General features: G+C 51.5%; 1 protein-coding gene across 7 annotated transcripts in view; it reads left to right on the top strand.

Annotated features, from left to right (window-relative positions):
- CHD5 (chromodomain helicase DNA binding protein 5) overlaps positions 1-15,358 on the top strand; it is a 26,398-nt gene continuing 11,040 nt past the window's right edge. For 5 of the 7 annotated variants that reach the window (XR_001559244.2, XM_015882476.1, XM_015882477.1 and 2 more), the window contains exons 1-18: positions 1-132; positions 759-889; positions 3,703-3,879; positions 4,640-4,758; positions 5,085-5,323; positions 5,843-5,967; positions 7,588-7,711; positions 9,056-9,222; positions 9,509-9,727; positions 10,560-10,766; positions 10,844-11,055; positions 11,634-11,765; positions 12,362-12,470; positions 12,982-13,173; positions 13,252-13,452; positions 13,843-13,980; positions 14,445-14,566; positions 14,966-15,139. Coding sequence is in view for 6 of the 7 variants with exons in the window: in XM_015882476.1 (XP_015737962.1) it covers positions 69-132; positions 759-889; positions 3,703-3,879; positions 4,640-4,758; positions 5,085-5,323; positions 5,843-5,967; positions 7,588-7,711; positions 9,056-9,222; positions 9,509-9,727; positions 10,560-10,766; positions 10,844-11,055; positions 11,634-11,765; positions 12,362-12,470; positions 12,982-13,173; positions 13,252-13,452; positions 13,843-13,980; positions 14,445-14,566; positions 14,966-15,139 (2,852 nt within the window). In the remaining variant the exon portion in view is untranslated. Of the gene's footprint in view, positions 133-758; positions 890-3,702; positions 3,880-4,639; positions 4,759-5,084; positions 5,324-5,842; positions 5,968-7,587; positions 7,712-8,797; positions 8,872-9,055; positions 9,223-9,508; positions 9,728-10,559; positions 10,767-10,843; positions 11,056-11,633; positions 11,766-12,361; positions 12,471-12,981; positions 13,174-13,251; positions 13,453-13,842; positions 13,981-14,444; positions 14,567-14,965; positions 15,140-15,358 lie in introns of those variants that run through there. The other 2 variants (XM_015882480.2, XM_015882483.1) reach the window with 2 other exon arrangements.

Consider the following 15,358-nt stretch of genomic DNA (forward strand, 5'->3'; position numbering starts at 1 on the left):
TGTCACGGGGCGGGGCCGCCGGCCGCCATCTTGGCGCGGAGGGGCCGCGCCCGGCGCTCCCGGGCGGCATGAGGGGCCCGTCGGGCGGAGAGGAGCTGCTGGACGAGCAGGACAACGACGAGGACGTGTCAGGTGGGCGGGGGGCGCAGGGCCGGGAGCTGGAGGGGGAATGGGGGGCGGGGGGGGCGTGTTTTTCCCCCCCGGGGGGGGGAGGGGGAGGGGGAGGGGGGGGCGGGGGGGGCGTGTTTTTCCCCCCCGGGGGGGGGAGGGGGAGGGGGAGGGGGGGGCGGGGGGGGCGTGTCTGCGGGGTGCGGGGGGTCGGGGCCTGCCGGGGGCTGCGCGCTGATAGCAGCCTGTGTGATGAGCTCGGGTGTGGGGAGAGGAGGGGATGGGGGAGACCTGAAGGGACATGGGAGGATGGGGAAGGTGGGGAGCAAGGACCGTGTGGAGTGAGGCTGACACCTGTTGGACGCCGACCCCACTCGTTTTAACGGGCTCTGCTGGGAGGTGTAAGGCCAAAGGGTGGAAGCATCGCTGTTCCTAACAGCACTGAGCTCTGTAGGGGCTGGGTGTCCTGATGTGTGGGTTCAGACCATGTTGTAGTGATACAAACCCTGCTGTGGGTCACATCCTTTGGGTGCTGGGGCTCAGCACAGCACTATGGATGTTCTCACTGAGCAGCTGTGGGTGCCCAGAGAGGGCAAACCTGAGCTGTGCCTGGGAAGGCCACCCGTGTGAATTGCCCTTCTTGTCCTCAGAAGAAGACGATGGGGTCCTGGAAGGGCTGGAGGAGTTTTTCGCTGAGGAACAAGTTGCTGTGCAGAAAAAAAAGAAAGCCAAGAAGCTGAAAGATGGCAAAGTGGCCAAAATCAAGAGGAGGAAGAAAGAGGTAATGCTGTGTGCTCTGAGATGGGGTGACTGATAGATGTGGAATGGAGGTTGGCTGCTTGGGGCACCCAATGCCTGTGGTGACAGCAGAGACACCTGGGGGCTCCATGAGCAGGCAGCTCCTTGGTATCTGAGGAACCTCATGGCCAATGGAGGTGACTGAGGATCAGGTTTGTGTGGTTCTTATCCAGCCCCAATGATCTGCTGAGGTGGGTGGTGATTTTCCTTGGCTGTTTTTGTTCCAGTGGAGACTTCTAACAAATAAATGATTGGTATGGAAGCTTACAGCGTGCAGGGTGTAGTAACAACACCAGGATGGTTCCCAGCCTGTGAGGTTTGGGTGCCTGCAGTGCCTTCTGGGGGGTCCTCTCTCCCTCTGCCTGCTCTTAGAACACTTGTTTCAGCAGTTCTCAGGATTCAGTGTGTGGAAGGGTTTTTAAGTCTTCTACAAGAAGACAAGGTGTCATGTCCTTGAGTTTAATGGCACCTGAGTGGTTCTTCCCGCTGCCCCCCTCTAACCACGGCTCCACTGTGTGTCGCAGGAGGTGGCTGGGCTGTCCCTGCATGCTCTGCAGGGCAGGCTGTGTCTTGGCTGAGGGCTGTGGGCACCGGGCAGACACTGTGAGGATGGAGCACTGAGCAACTGCTGTTCCTCAGACCCTTTTCCTCAGGAAATTCGTGCCTGAAGATGAGCATCAGATGTTCTTATGCAGCAGAGCCAGAAGCATCCCCACCCCTTCCCTCGCCAAGCAGGGGATCAATGATGCTGTTCTCTTCCAGTCATCACTGCCACTCCCTCTGGGACTTGTATGAGCAGATTGGCTGGATGAGGTGGCACATCGAAGTGCTTTTGCTGCCGACAGGAGCATTATGTGCTGTGGATGTAAAAGAACCTGACTGACTCCAGCGTGCGATGACCTGGCAGCTGTGAGCAGAAGCCCAGAGGAGTCTTTTCTCCTCCTTCGTGGCCATGGTGATGTTCTGTTCCTGCAGATACCACACAAAGCTGGCTCAGGCCGCCTCGCTTCCTGTGTGTTTTGCAATGTAGGATGTGTTTTCTTTCCCTCCTGTGCTGCTTTTTAATAGAGGAAAGATAAGATACAGACGTGTGCTATGTTCATTCCTGGCAGTTCTACGTTCATGTCAGCCTACCTGAGGCTATGGGAGCAACATGTGCAGCCTGAGCTGTGTCTGACTGCTTCCTTATGGGGGGTGGGGGGAAATTAATGGGATGGATGTCGAGGGTGTTTTCTTCTTTAATTAACGCCTGGTGCGGGCGGTGTTAATCAGGCTCAGTTCTGCCTGTCAGAGGTTGTTCTGTCTTCCACCAAAGCCAGCGAGGAGCTGCAGTTCTGTGGGTAGGCACTGAGCTGTGTTTCTGAGCAGCACCCAGGCTGCATTACCCAGTCAGAAGGTAAAAGAAAAAGAAACCTTCGCTTTGGGTTTTCTTTTCCTGAGCATCTTCGTGGAGGCTGTGGGGTGTAGGATGTTCTCTCCTCCTATTAAAGGAAATGAGAGATGTGGGGCTGCCTTGTGAACCTGCACCATGATGTTGGTGCTTACACCATGGCTGTGTTGCTTTTAAAAGGGAATTTGCCTGTTTAACCTCCTTGCAGCTCATTGTGGTGTTTGTGGCAGTGCTCCCTGAAGCTCTGGTGCTACACTTGATGCTGTGAACCCCAAAAAGATCTGCATGAATTAACCGGCTGCTGTTTGATCCTCAGTGTATGTAGATGAAGGTCCTCGTCAGGCAAGAAAGCAGGGAGAGTGGGAATTTCAACCTGTACTGCAGTCGTTGCCATGGCAACCAATTATTCAGTGCTAAATTATAACTGCTAAAGGAAAAGCTCTTTTTTTTTCAAACCAAAAAGGACCCGATATCAGTAATGGCCGCTGAGCGATAATGGATCTCTGCTGTGAGCAATTGATTTGTACGTAGCACAGCGGGCGCTGTCCATGGTGCTGAGCCCCGCCGCTCCTCGTGGGGCAGCTTCCAGAGGCGGCACAGGGTGTAGGAAGATATTGACCCAAATATGTGCGTTGTTGCTGTCTTTCTTGTAACGTGAGTGATCCGCCCGGCAAGCAGAGGCTTTTATTAGGGTGGTAGTGACTTTGTTGCAGCAAGTCGCTGTCTGTCCCAGAAAGAAGCCTAAATTCTGCCTTTCTGGGCTCCGCGCTCTGGCTCTCCCGTGGTTGGTGTGTACATGTAAGCCTGGTTCCTGCTGACTGCATCTGTCAGCCATCCAGCAGGGCACAGGCCTTTCTGGAGAGGTTCTTCTTGCTGCTGAAGTTGTGACCAAAAGCCTGGTGGGAGTTCTATGTGCTGAGTGTCTCTCAACATCTGTCCGGTGAGCTACAAGACATGCATGTGACTCAAGAGATGTCCTCTTCCTTTCGGTTCTTAACTATTCACACTGCAGTAGGAAAATGTTTCTGTTCTCCTGTAAAACCATAAGCCAGTGTGAGATGGGACGTCACACACTACCATGTGTTATGTCAATCAGAAAAATTACTCAGGTTCCACCTGTCTGAAGATTTAAGGTCTTTTAGCTGAACAGTTAGCCACCTCTCAGACGAGTCACTCACTGCTTTACTATATGGTTATTCTTAATATGTATGTTCTTTTGCTTGCTGTGTCGTGCCTTTATTTACACCACTGCACATCAGAATGGTAACATGAACGTTGTGGTATTGCAGCATCGTGATGCTTTCAGAGTGTGTTACAACATGGAGGCGAAAGGGGTGTCCACTTGTGTGCCTGTGGCTGAGGGAGGGCAGGTGGTGCTCCTTCTCCACTGTCCTCTTCTGTTGTAGGGGAGCAATGATGAGATATCAGACAATGATGAGGAGATTGAGGAGAAATCTGAGAGTGAAGGAAGTGACTATTCCCCCAACAAGAAGAAAAAGAAAAAACTGAAGGAAAAGAAGGAGAAAAAAACCAAACGGAAAAAGAAGGATGAAGAGGAGGAGGAGGATGATGGAGGGCTAAAGGTACCAAAGATTTGCTCATCCTGAGCTGGTGTTCGGACATTGGATCTCATGGTGTGGCCAGATCCCTGCTGACATCTGAGTACACTGTTCAGTGAATGAGGGCAGAGCTGTAATTGCGGGTCACTCACCTTGCACTGATGGATACGTTACCTTTGTTTAAGGCACGGAGGTATAAGTACTGTACTCCCCATCAGGGAGACTGAGTTAGCTGCCTGATGGCATGTGCTCAGAGTTCCTCATGGTACCTTTTGTGGTACTGAAAGCACTACTGAAAGCAATGGTTTATTTTATTTGGAACAAAGAGAAAAGCAGCCATAACAATGCTGATTTCTTGGTTGTTTTTGTTTTTAAAACCATGAAGCATTTGCAGTTCTATCAACAACCCATTCTGCAGTAGTGTCTCATCAAGGGCTCTCAAGCACGGGCTGGCATTTTTACTGGCAAATGAAAGGCCAACATGATCCCATGTTATTTTTGTTAGATACAGAGATTATGTTTCCTGGAGACATGAAACCTGGGAAGGCTTTGCATTATATTATGTGGTATGAGGAGCATTTGGATAATGCTGTATTAATTTGCTTCTCGGAAGCATGTGAAGCATTAGTTTATTAAGCACTTATGCATGCTTTGGTTTTTTTATATTACAGAAACAAATCTCTGTGTCGCTGACGAGGGAGAGAGTTTGACACGGGGTATATGACAGACACTTTGTCTGCAGAGCTGTCACTTACATTAACAGTGTCTCTCTGTAATTCTACAGGAGCCGAAGAGCTCAGCCCAGCTGATGGAAGAATGGGGCCTTGATGATGTAGATTACATTTTCTCAGAAGAAGATTACCATACTCTTACTAATTACAAGGCTTTCAGCCAGTTTCTCAGGTACAAAACCACAGGTATCAATGGGCTTTGGGGCAGTGATTGAGATTTGGATGTTACTCAAATAAGAAGGTGAAGCTGTGATGCAGAATGTCCTTTACAAGCTCCTTACTGCTTCTCCCTCCGTTACAAGAAAGGTCTTAAGGAATCCATTTTAAATACAGGATAATTGACTGGAAAACAGCTGAATTGTTTCTCCCTGATGCCCGCTCTCCAGAATTCCATTTTTTGTGTTTATTTATTTGAAGATTTTCTGTAGGGAAATGTGACAGCAGGAGCAGATGTGCGTTTCCTTTAACCTGTGGTTTTTCCCTTTCCCCACCCTTCAGACCTCTGATTGCCAAGAAGAACCCCAAGATCCCTATGTCCAAGATGATGACTGTGCTTGGTGCCAAGTGGCGAGAGTTCAGTGCCAACAACCCGTTCAAGGGCAGCTCAGCGGCGGCAGCAGCAGCAGCTGTGGCTGCAGCAGTGGAGACTGTCACGGTTGCCCCGCCACTGGCTGCCAGCCCCCAGCAGCCTGCATTGCCCCCTGTCATCAGGAAAGCGAAAACCAAGGAAGGCAAGGGTAGGTACCAAGCACAGTGAGCTTACTGTGACAGTTCTCCTGTTTCTGACATCAGATTTGTGCTTCTTTCTTCCTGTTTGGAAGGTTCTGTGTGAACTGCTAGAGAAGTTGGGCTGTGGTAGAAAGAGGAGAGAGCTCCTCAGGAATATTGCTGTTCCAGTAATGCACTTATCAATTACTGATGCCTCCAGAGGTTAGAACAAGCAGCTCAGAGCTGGCACTTGACCAAGAGTGCAGCTTGCAGCAGCTTCCCTGTGCTGCAGCCTCAGATCCTGCAGTGTCTTTTGGGCCACCCCAGCAGAGAGGGGTCTTTCCCCCCTGCTTTGCAGACTTCAAACTCTGCATTTGGCATTCCCAGCCCTGTTGCAGTTTGCAGGATGCTGTCCCTCTCCTGCATTCCAGGATAGTTGTGTTCCTCTTGTGCCAGTTTTTTCTCCCACTTCCTTGCAAGCCCTGGACTTGAGTGGGCAGCCTGAGGACTCTTGGAACAGTGGAACAATAAGACTTTTGTTCTTCCAGGTCCAGGTGTGAAGAAGAAAATCAAGAGCTCGAAAGATGGGAAGAAAAAGGGGAAGGGAAAAAAGATGGTGGGCCTAAAATTCCGGTTTGGAGGAATCCCCAGCAAAAGGAAAAAGGGCTCTTCTGTAAGTGTGTGCTTCCCATTTCTGTGCAGGGCATTGGGTGTGGGAGGGTGCAGCAGAGAAAAGCCAGGACAAGTTCCCTTTGCCTAGAAATCTCCCCTATGCAGGATAGTGTGTGTATGTCCAGTTGATTGCCCTGTTCTTGCCAACTTGCCTATTCCTCTTGCAGTGCCTGTTGCCTCCTAGAGATAGCATGGATCACACATCTCTGCGTGGTCCCTGTCCTCCAGCCTTGTGTGGCACATCCTTCCCTTGCTGGCCTTCAGAGTGTCAGGACATCCCTTCTGAGAAAGGGGCCAAGCTGTCCTTGGTTGGGTGTGGAAGGAAGCCTGAGTGAAGGCTGCTGAAAAGAAATGCTACAGCTTCATTTGTGCCCTTCTCTGAGATGCCAGTCTCTGTTCAGTGTGTTTGTTCATCCCTTGTTAGAGACCTGTGTCCAAGCTTGTGTTTGTAAAGATGTCATATCTGGGCATGTTTGCTGCTAAAGCCATATAATCACGTTTATTTTCAGAGATGAGGTTGATAATGCCATCATTTCAGATTTCATTTGCAAAGGAATTCTTCAGGGCTTGCACTCCAGCTGAACTTCATGTCAAAGAGAATTATCAGATGCTTTAATTAGGTTGCCATTGCTTGCCTCCTGGCGCCTGTGGCTCTGCAGTATGACCCGGGGACAGCTGAGCACCCCGTAAGTGCATGGGAGCAGGGTTTTGCTGCAGTTTACATGCAGCACTCTTTCAGTGTATAAATATCAGATGTAAGCAAAGCATTTTAAAGAGCAAATCTTCTGATAACTACTCAGTAGGAATGGTTCTCCTGCAGATCTTGATAGTGTTGCTCAAAGTCCCCATTAGCTCACCTTTACTGGAGTTCCCTGCCTCTCCTTTTGACATAACAACCAGTTTGTAAGTAACTCTGTGTATCAGAAGAAGGAGCAGGCTGGGGCAGTCAATCAGTCCCACAGTACAGAAAATCCATCCCATATGTGGGTACATTCCAGATCTGCACTTGCATTTCTAAGACTGAGGAGGAACTTGGGCTTGCTCCTGCAGTCAGGGTGCTAAGCACACAAGAACATACAAACTGGGGCTTTGCATATGGAAGTCTGGCCTCCAGGATAAGAATTCAGACACTGTTATGTTTTGAGGGAAACCCAGAGCCCATCTCTTGTCAGGCAAACACAGTGATTCATGTATTTTAAATGTCTCTGAGATTAGCTCAGTGACTGCACCTTGATGGTGCTGCTGAACCTGGCTAACTGCCCCTGTGCTGTGCTGAGCAGTGTGAGATAATTGTCCACTGGCTCTCGTTGTAGTCTGTGCTGATTGATTGCCTGGCTGGAACATCGATCTGATGGAGGAGATTTACCTGCTTCCTAATGCCTTGAGACACATCCTTTTGAACCCTGGCTGCCAGTGCCAGGAGTGTGACAACCCTGCCACCGTCCCTGATACCCTGAACAGCCAGTTTCTGTAGGAGCCCTATGGGGCTCAGCTGCTGATCAGTGATCGTGTGTGGCTTTGTGTGACCACTGGTGCTTAGCTCTGCTCTGTAGCAGAACATCCTGGAAGTGACTGTATGCCAGCACCTGGACAGTGTGTGGTTCTTTTTTCTCCTCTGCAGAGTGAAGAGGAAGAACGGGAGGAATCTGACTTTGACAGTGCCAGCATCAACAGCTCTTCTGTGCGCTCTGAGTGTTCGGCTGGCCTGGGGAAGAGAGGGAAGAGGAGGAGAAAGAAAAAGAGGAGTAGGCCATCCCTTTGTACTCTGTTCCTGTTGTTTGGATTTCCCTATTCAGATGGTGCTTTCCTGGTCCTTGCAGTTCCAAGCAGTGTACAGCACTAATTCTGTGGGAAAGGAAAGGCTGTGCTTGTCTGTGTGCGTGGGATGAGAGGTGCTTTCATGGTGTCCAGACTGCTGTCAGTGGGCCTGCAGAAAGCACACTCTGCTGTAGGGCTTCCCTGCAGCATTGCTGGTTGTGAAAGATCGGCCTGATGCCTGGGCCTTTCCATCCACCACTTTACTTCCATGGCCAAGGGCTTCTCTTGCCCCGATCCAGCTCTGTGTTGTGGCTCACACTGTGTCAGGAGGGCAGCTGCAATGCCACGTGGTGCTTTGAGCACTGGGGTGCAGTGTGGGCAGGTGAGCAGCTGCCACCCTCCCAAGGTCTGTCCTGAGGCATCACAGTCCAGAATTTGTGGGGCTCCAGGGGAAGTGGTTTGCACAGGCACAACCCTGGAGAAGCACAGCTTGTGGCTGGCTCCTGAGGAGCAGACGTGGCTGCAGGTGAGGCAGTGCTGGTGGATGGTGTCTGTCTGAGTGAGGTGTGTGGTTGTTGGCAGTACAGGGTTGTGATGATGGCCCATGGAGATGCAGGGCAGCAGTGACAGGTGTCTGGCAGGGTCTGAGTGGCTGTGGGCCACTTTGATGTGCATGTTCCTTCACTGGTGGAGGCTTTGTGTTGGTCTGGTTAATGACACCTCCATCCCTGCTGAGAGCAGTCCCTCTGCACCAAGATACTGTGCTCCTGCTGCTTATGCTGATGAGTTTTGCTTTTGAGAAACCAAAAGATGCCTTCTGTGCTTGGGGACAGCCGGAAGGCGAGTGTTCTGCCTTCTGTGTGGTGTTATGGGCCTTATGGCCCTTGCTCCTTCCTTCCCTTCTCTTTCTGCATGGAGCTGGAGGAGCTCCTGTTCTGCACCCAGCGAGTGCCCAAGGAGAGTGCAGCAGTCCCAGGAGGAGGGTCCTCAGCTGCATTACTGTTGCATGGTACATTTGCTGGCGCTGGGGTCTGTGGAGGTTTCTCTGACTGCCTCCCTTGCAACCTCTCCAGGTTCTGGCATTCTCCATTGAGAGCCTGAAGGAACCAAAGGATGATACAGTGTGGAGAGAGAAAGAGAGACAGAGGTGAGATGATGCTGTGTGCAAAGATAAACTGTGATGCAGAGGGACAGAGAGGCAGGGGGACATAGCAGGAGGGGCCGAGGTGAAACGTGATGCATTTTCCTTAACTGTACCATAGAGGAGCAACTGTCTTGGGAGAGCTGGTGGTACTGCTGTCCCACTGACTGTGTCTGTCCCTTGCTTGTAGTTGAAGAAGGGGATGGCTATGAGACTGATCACCAGGACTACTGTGAGGTGTGCCAGCAGGGAGGAGAAATCATACTGTGTGACACCTGTCCTCGTGCCTACCACATGGTTTGCCTGGACCCAGACATGGAGAAAGCCCCAGAGGGCAAGTGGAGCTGCCCACATTGTGTGAGTGTGGGTGCCTGTGGGAGTGCTGCCATTCAGGGGGCACCAGCAGAGGGTCTGGGTGATGGGGAGAATGGCCCAAGTCTGGCGACACACAGTCAGGCTGAAGCTGGGGTACTTGAGAGCACTTAATTGTGTGCGCTGGGCCTGGGCTGGTGTATCACCTGTGTGAGTGGGATGGGTTGGGTATGGAAGCGTGCTTTCCTCTCGTGATCCTGTTCTGGGCTTGGGGCCCCTTAGTGCTGTGGTGGTGCTGCCCCTCAACTATACTCTGTCTTTACTGCCCCAGGAGAAGGAGGGCATCCAGTGGGAGCCAAAGGAGGAGGAAGATGAAGAGGAGGAAGGTGGCGAAGAAGAGGAGGATGACCACATGGAGTTCTGCCGTGTCTGTAAGGATGGAGGGGAGCTGCTGTGCTGCGACACATGCCCGTCCTCTTACCACCTGCACTGCCTGAACCCACCCCTACCAGAAATCCCAAATGGTGAATGGCTCTGCCCTCGCTGTACAGTGAGTGTTTCCTGCATTTGTCACCCTGTCCATGCTCCTGCACCCTTTGGCTCTGCCTGTCTCCTGCAGTTCAGCTGCCTGTGCACTCTCCCTGTGCAGGCTGCTGAGTTCCCTGCCTGCTTCTAGATTGCCTGCAAGGTCCCGTTTCATGTACGCCCAATGTCGGGAGGGCTCGGTGTGATTTCTGGGGCCTTGAATTGTGCTGGGCGATTAAATTTGGAAATAAGGAAATGTGTATTGAGCTCAGTCTGCCCTCGTGGTAAGGCCTGTCCCTGCAGGGGGTGTTAAGGATGTTCTCAGACACATGTGCACCACCCAGCCTCTTCCACTCCATGCACCCTCACCTCCTGATTTCTGTCTGCCTAGTTAGCAATAGCAAATTAATAACTTCTGGGAGCAGAGCAGAGCAATGCCTTGGCTGTGCCCAGAGCAGCTGACCCTGTTTGCAGGGTGAGTGAAGCTCAGTCAGGGCTTGAGCTTATTCCAGCCCATGTGGTTCCCTGGGGTGCTCTGCTCTACTCGCAGCAGCAAGCTCAGCACGGGCTCTGCTTGGGGCCTGGCTGCTTTCCCCCTCACTGCGCTGCTGATTGACTGCAGCCTGTGTGGGTCCCCTGCCCTCCAGACCCCCATAACCTGCAGACTGTCCTCACTGGGGCAGGCTGGGGCACATCTTGCCTGCCAGAGCCTGTGAGCACTGCACCTCTGAGCCCTGATGGATGCAGTGATGCAGCGTGGTCACTGTGTTCCACAAAGGGAGGGATTGGTGGGACATGAAGCTGACAGGGCTTGTGTTAAAATCCCTGCTCTTGTGTATTTATTTTTCCATCCTCAGTGCCCTCCTTTGAAGGGAAAAGTACAGCGCATCCTGCACTGGGCATGGAAGGAGCCTCCAGCCCCGCTGCCCCCTGCACTGCCTGTCCCAGATGCGGAGCTGGCTCTGCCGCTGCCAAAGGTGCTGGAGGGCATCCCAGAGCGCGAGTTCTTTGTCAAGTGGGCAGGGCTGTCCTACTGGCACTGCTCCTGGGTCAAGGAGCTACAGGTGAGCACAGGGCTGGAGCAGTGTGCCTCGGCTGCTCCTGGTGGCCCAGGGGGTGATGTGGCTCTGTCCTGCTGCAGCTGGAGCTCTACCACACTGTGATGTACCGCAACTACCAAAGGAAGAACGACATGGATGAGCCACCAGCCTTTGACTATGGCTCTGGAGATGAGGACAGCCAGAGGGAGAAGCGGAAGAACAAAGACCCGCACTACGCAAAGATGGAGGAGCGCTTCTACCGCTATGGCATCAAACCCGAGTGGATGATGATCCACCGCATCCTGAACCACAGGTGAGGAGTAGGCAGATGTGTGGATAGGCAGCAGGAGGGCATGTGGTGCCCAGGTGGTGTGAGCACTGAGTGTTGTTGGTACAGGGAGAAAAGGGGCAGGTTGAGACCAATGACACAAGCCCAAGAGGTGCATAATGCATATAATATAATTGGACTCTGTAGTGTGTTTGTTCATATTTTGGTGTAATTAAAGCTTCATAGGGTAATAAATGCTACAGCAAAAAGGGAGGAAGTGGAGCCTGGTCTTCATGCAGTGCTGGTAACACAGGACTTGTTGCCCTTAGACGTGCAGTCTCCACCCCTGGCTGACAGGAGTCCGTATGTGTATGTGAATGGTTACCCATCTGGGCGTGAGAGAAAGACAGAGCTCTGTCCTATGAACAGCTTCTCAGGGGCTGTTATTCAGCACTCTCCTGTGTGATTCTCCTGGGTTTTTGCAGTGTTGGCATGTTGGGTTTGTTTTCTCAAAGGGCTTTCATTTCAAAGTGAACTTCATGCCAATGTGGTGAAGTTCAGGCACAGGCTGTGGTCACTTTTTTCTCATTTCATTGGCGTGTTTTATGTGCTGTGTTTTATAGCTTTGATAAAAAGGGAGACATCCATTATCTGATCAAATGGAAAGATCTGCCATATGACCAATGCACCTGGGAGATTGATGAGATAGACATCCCATACTACGAAAACCTCAAGCTCCTCTACTGGAATCACAGGTAAGGGGCAGCCAGGCAGTGGGACTGGGGCTGGTGTGTACTGTAGCCTGGGGCAGAGTTATGCAGAGCTGCAGCAGCCTGCTTGGGCTTTGCCAAGTGGTTTGTAGGTGTTGCCCTGTCTGAGCGCACACTGGAACCACTTGCAGGGGCCTCATTACAAAGAGCAGATGCTGAGCACTTTCTGAAAGCTGGGTCTGGATGGGGTCCTTCCTGAAATGCTCCACCAGTCTGGGGCGGCTTTAAATGCAGCCTGCTGGTTGTTTTCCAGCCTATGCTCCCTTTCCCCTCCATATATTCTGCTAGTACTATTTGTGACCTTGCTGTGCTTCAGGGGGAGCTCTGTGATGCTATGCTGACTGTATGTTGTAGGGGGAAAAATCTAATTCTCTGAGATTGCTGTCCTTTATTTTAGATGATGTTGCATGAACTATTGGAAGGGGATAATTAATGCTCCATGAGTGCCCATGGGAACTGAGCCAGAAAAGCTCCTGTGGGGAAAAAGGCAGTAGAGTTTGAGAGGCATTTCTAACCCCTGGCTTGGAAACACGGAGAGGAGTGTCTGTCTGCTTTTTCCTAATGCTTGTTTGCCGTTTCAGGGAGCTGATGCTGGGGGAGGACACACGTCCTCTGAAGAAGCTGAACAAGAAGGGGAAAAAGCTGAAAGAGGAGAAGCTAGAGAAGCCTCCGGAAACTCCTCTTGTTGATGTAAGTAAGAATGGTGGGGCCAGAGTGAAGGTGTTGACCACACAGAGGTTGGTCAGTCTGGTAAGGTTCTTTTCCCTAGTTCCTTCAAGGACAGGTTCTTATTTCATGTGAAGCTATGGGGGGTGCCTTTACCCTGTGCACGGGGGATAACTGTCCGTATTCTGGAGCAATGCTTTAGATCCAAGAGGACAGTTCTGAAGGAAGGCGTTTGGGGTCTTCTTTCCCCAAAACTATGCATATGTGACATGCAGAGGGAGAGCTGGACATGTGCTGTGAGAGGCCTTGCAGACATTTCCAGCATGAGGGAAGGGGGCTGCCAGGTGCCATTCTGCTCACATGCTGGCCTGGGGCTGCTGCAGTGGTGCACAGCAAAGCCTGTCATGAGAGCAGGGCTGTGGTGTGGACTGTATCTGCACCTGGAGCTGTTGTGTGGTGCTAATCTGAAGAGGGGCATGATTGACTACGGAGAAGCAGGAGAGAGTTGGTTATTGCTTTGTGTCTTTTCCTTCAGCCTACGGTTAAGTTTGACAAGCAGCCTTGGTACATTGATGCCACAGGAGGAACGCTGCATCCTTACCAGCTGGAGGGGCTCAATTGGTTGAGATTTTCCTGGGCCCAAGGCACTGATACGATCCTGGCTGATGAGATGGGACTGGGGAAGACTGTGCAGACCATTGTGTTCTTGTATTCCCTGTACAAGGAGGTGAGCACCCTGTGATGGCTGTGAGCTGCTCAGCCCCTGGTACAGAGCAAGCAATGTGGGTTTTGTCTCCCTGAGCAGGGTCACTCCAAAGGGCCATACCTGGTCAGTGCTCCACTCTCCACCATCATCAACTGGGAACGTGAGTTTGAGATGTGGGCACCTGACTTCTATGTTGTGACCTACACTGGGGACAAGGAGAGCCGGTCAGTCATCCGGGAAAATGAGTTCTCCTTTGAAGACAATGCCATCCGGAGCGGCAAGAAGGTGTTCCGGATGAAGGTGGGAGCTGAGTCTGTGTGCTGCCTTGGTTTTAACCAGGAGCAAGAAGGAGAGAGAGCAGAATTTGACCCAGGGAAGGAAGTTTCTTAGGTCTCTGATCAGCTCTTTTCCAGAGAGCCTGACACTGTTTAGATGTAGAAAACTTATGATGAGCTCTGAAGATTTCTGCCAGGCCCTCTTCTGTTTCTGTAGTTCCCTGCTTAATTATGATGTTCAGATCTTCTGCTGGCATGATTCATGCATGAGCCTTGCTGCTGATGCCATGCAGTACAGGCAGCCCCTAGTTTTCTCCTTGGCTTAGAACCGATGTCACAAACAGCATCACCAGACATGGAGGTTGTCTGCTTCCCTGCTGCCTTCTATCCTGACTTTTCTCTTCTGCACCTCCAGAAGGAAGCCCAAATCAAGTTCCATGTCCTGCTCACCTCCTATGAGCTGATCACCATAGACCAGGCGGTGCTGGGCTCCATCGAGTGGGCTTGTCTGGTGGTGGACGAAGCACACAGACTGAAGAACAACCAGTCCAAAGTAGGTGGCAGATGTTTGTAAGCCATTCTTCCAGCCCACTCCTGTAGCTGTTGCCACTCAGCTGATTTGGTGCTCTGTTTTTTTCCTGCCTGGGAGGCAGAAGATGTCTCCAGCTCGCTCAGGCTGTGCCTGAGGCTGCATTTTGATGGGGTTGTTCTCTTTAATGCCCTCTGGGCATCAGCAGTGATCTGTGTGTCATCCTGACTGGTGGTGCCTGGTGCTGGATGAAGCTTGGGCTGAAGAGCTCTGCTTGCCCCTATGGCAACGAGGATATAACAGAGAGAGGGAACCACTCAATGCAGTCAGGAGCTTCATATGCTTTGTGTTCACTGCTCCAGCTCTGCATGCAGAAGATGCAAGGTTGTTCTAAATGAAGGGAAAACTGCCAGTGTTTAAGTAGAACACATACTGCTTTGTTTTGTTTATGTGTAAGTGCATAATTACAACTTGATATCACTTGTAAGTTCTTTAGGGTATTAAACAGTTACAAGATCGATTACAAGTTGCTGCTTACTGGGACTCCGCTCCAGAACAACCTGGAAGAGCTCTTCCACCTGCTCAATTTCCTGACTCCTGAGAGGTTTAAGTAAGTTGCACAGATTCCCAGCAGTTTGCTGTAATGGTTCTGTGAATGTGTAATGCAGACTCAGGTTTTGTTTGCATCAAATACTGTTTTGTGGGCCCTGCAGGTAGAGCTTGTCCTCCTGTCAGTCAGGAGATTTGTGGATGAGGGCTGGGAGCTGCCCTGCTCCATCCTCTCTGTGAGGAGGCCGTGGTATTTTGGGGAACTTGTTCAGACCTCCTATTTGCATACTTAATGTAAATTCCCCTTGGCAATCAGCCTGGCTCCCACTCTGCTTAGGAGCACAGGAGTGTTATTACCTCACTGTGTTCAAGTTTTGTGTTCAGGTCCGACAGAAATGAATGTCTTTACCCCAGCATGTCCATTCCACTCAGCACTGTGTGTTTGTGGCTTCTTTCACAGTAACCTGGAGGGCTTTCTGGAGGAGTTTGCAGACATCTCCAAGGAGGACCAGATCAAAAAGCTCCATGACCTGCTGGGCCCCCACATGCTGCGCCGCCTCAAGGCAGATGTTTTCAAGAACATGCCATCTAAGACTGAGCTTATTGTCAGAGTGGAGCTGAGCCAGATGCAGAAGTGAGTGCTGGCATGGTGTTGGGCTGCAACTGGCTTCTGCTTCCCCCATCTGTGGCATGGCAGGGCTTGGCTGGGGTCAGTGGATCAGAGAAAACCCATCTGTGAGAAGAGCTGAAGTCCTGTATGTGCTCCTGGAGAGTGCTCAGCCCCATTCTGGTGGGCTCTGTGCAGTGCTGGCTGCTCTGCAGGGAGCGATTGATGCACGGTGCACTCCTGCCT

The sequence above is a fragment of the Coturnix japonica genome, chromosome 21 (genome assembly GCF_001577835.2).
Source record: "Coturnix japonica isolate 7356 chromosome 21, Coturnix japonica 2.1, whole genome shotgun sequence".
NCBI lineage: Eukaryota > Metazoa > Chordata > Aves > Galliformes > Phasianidae > Coturnix > Coturnix japonica.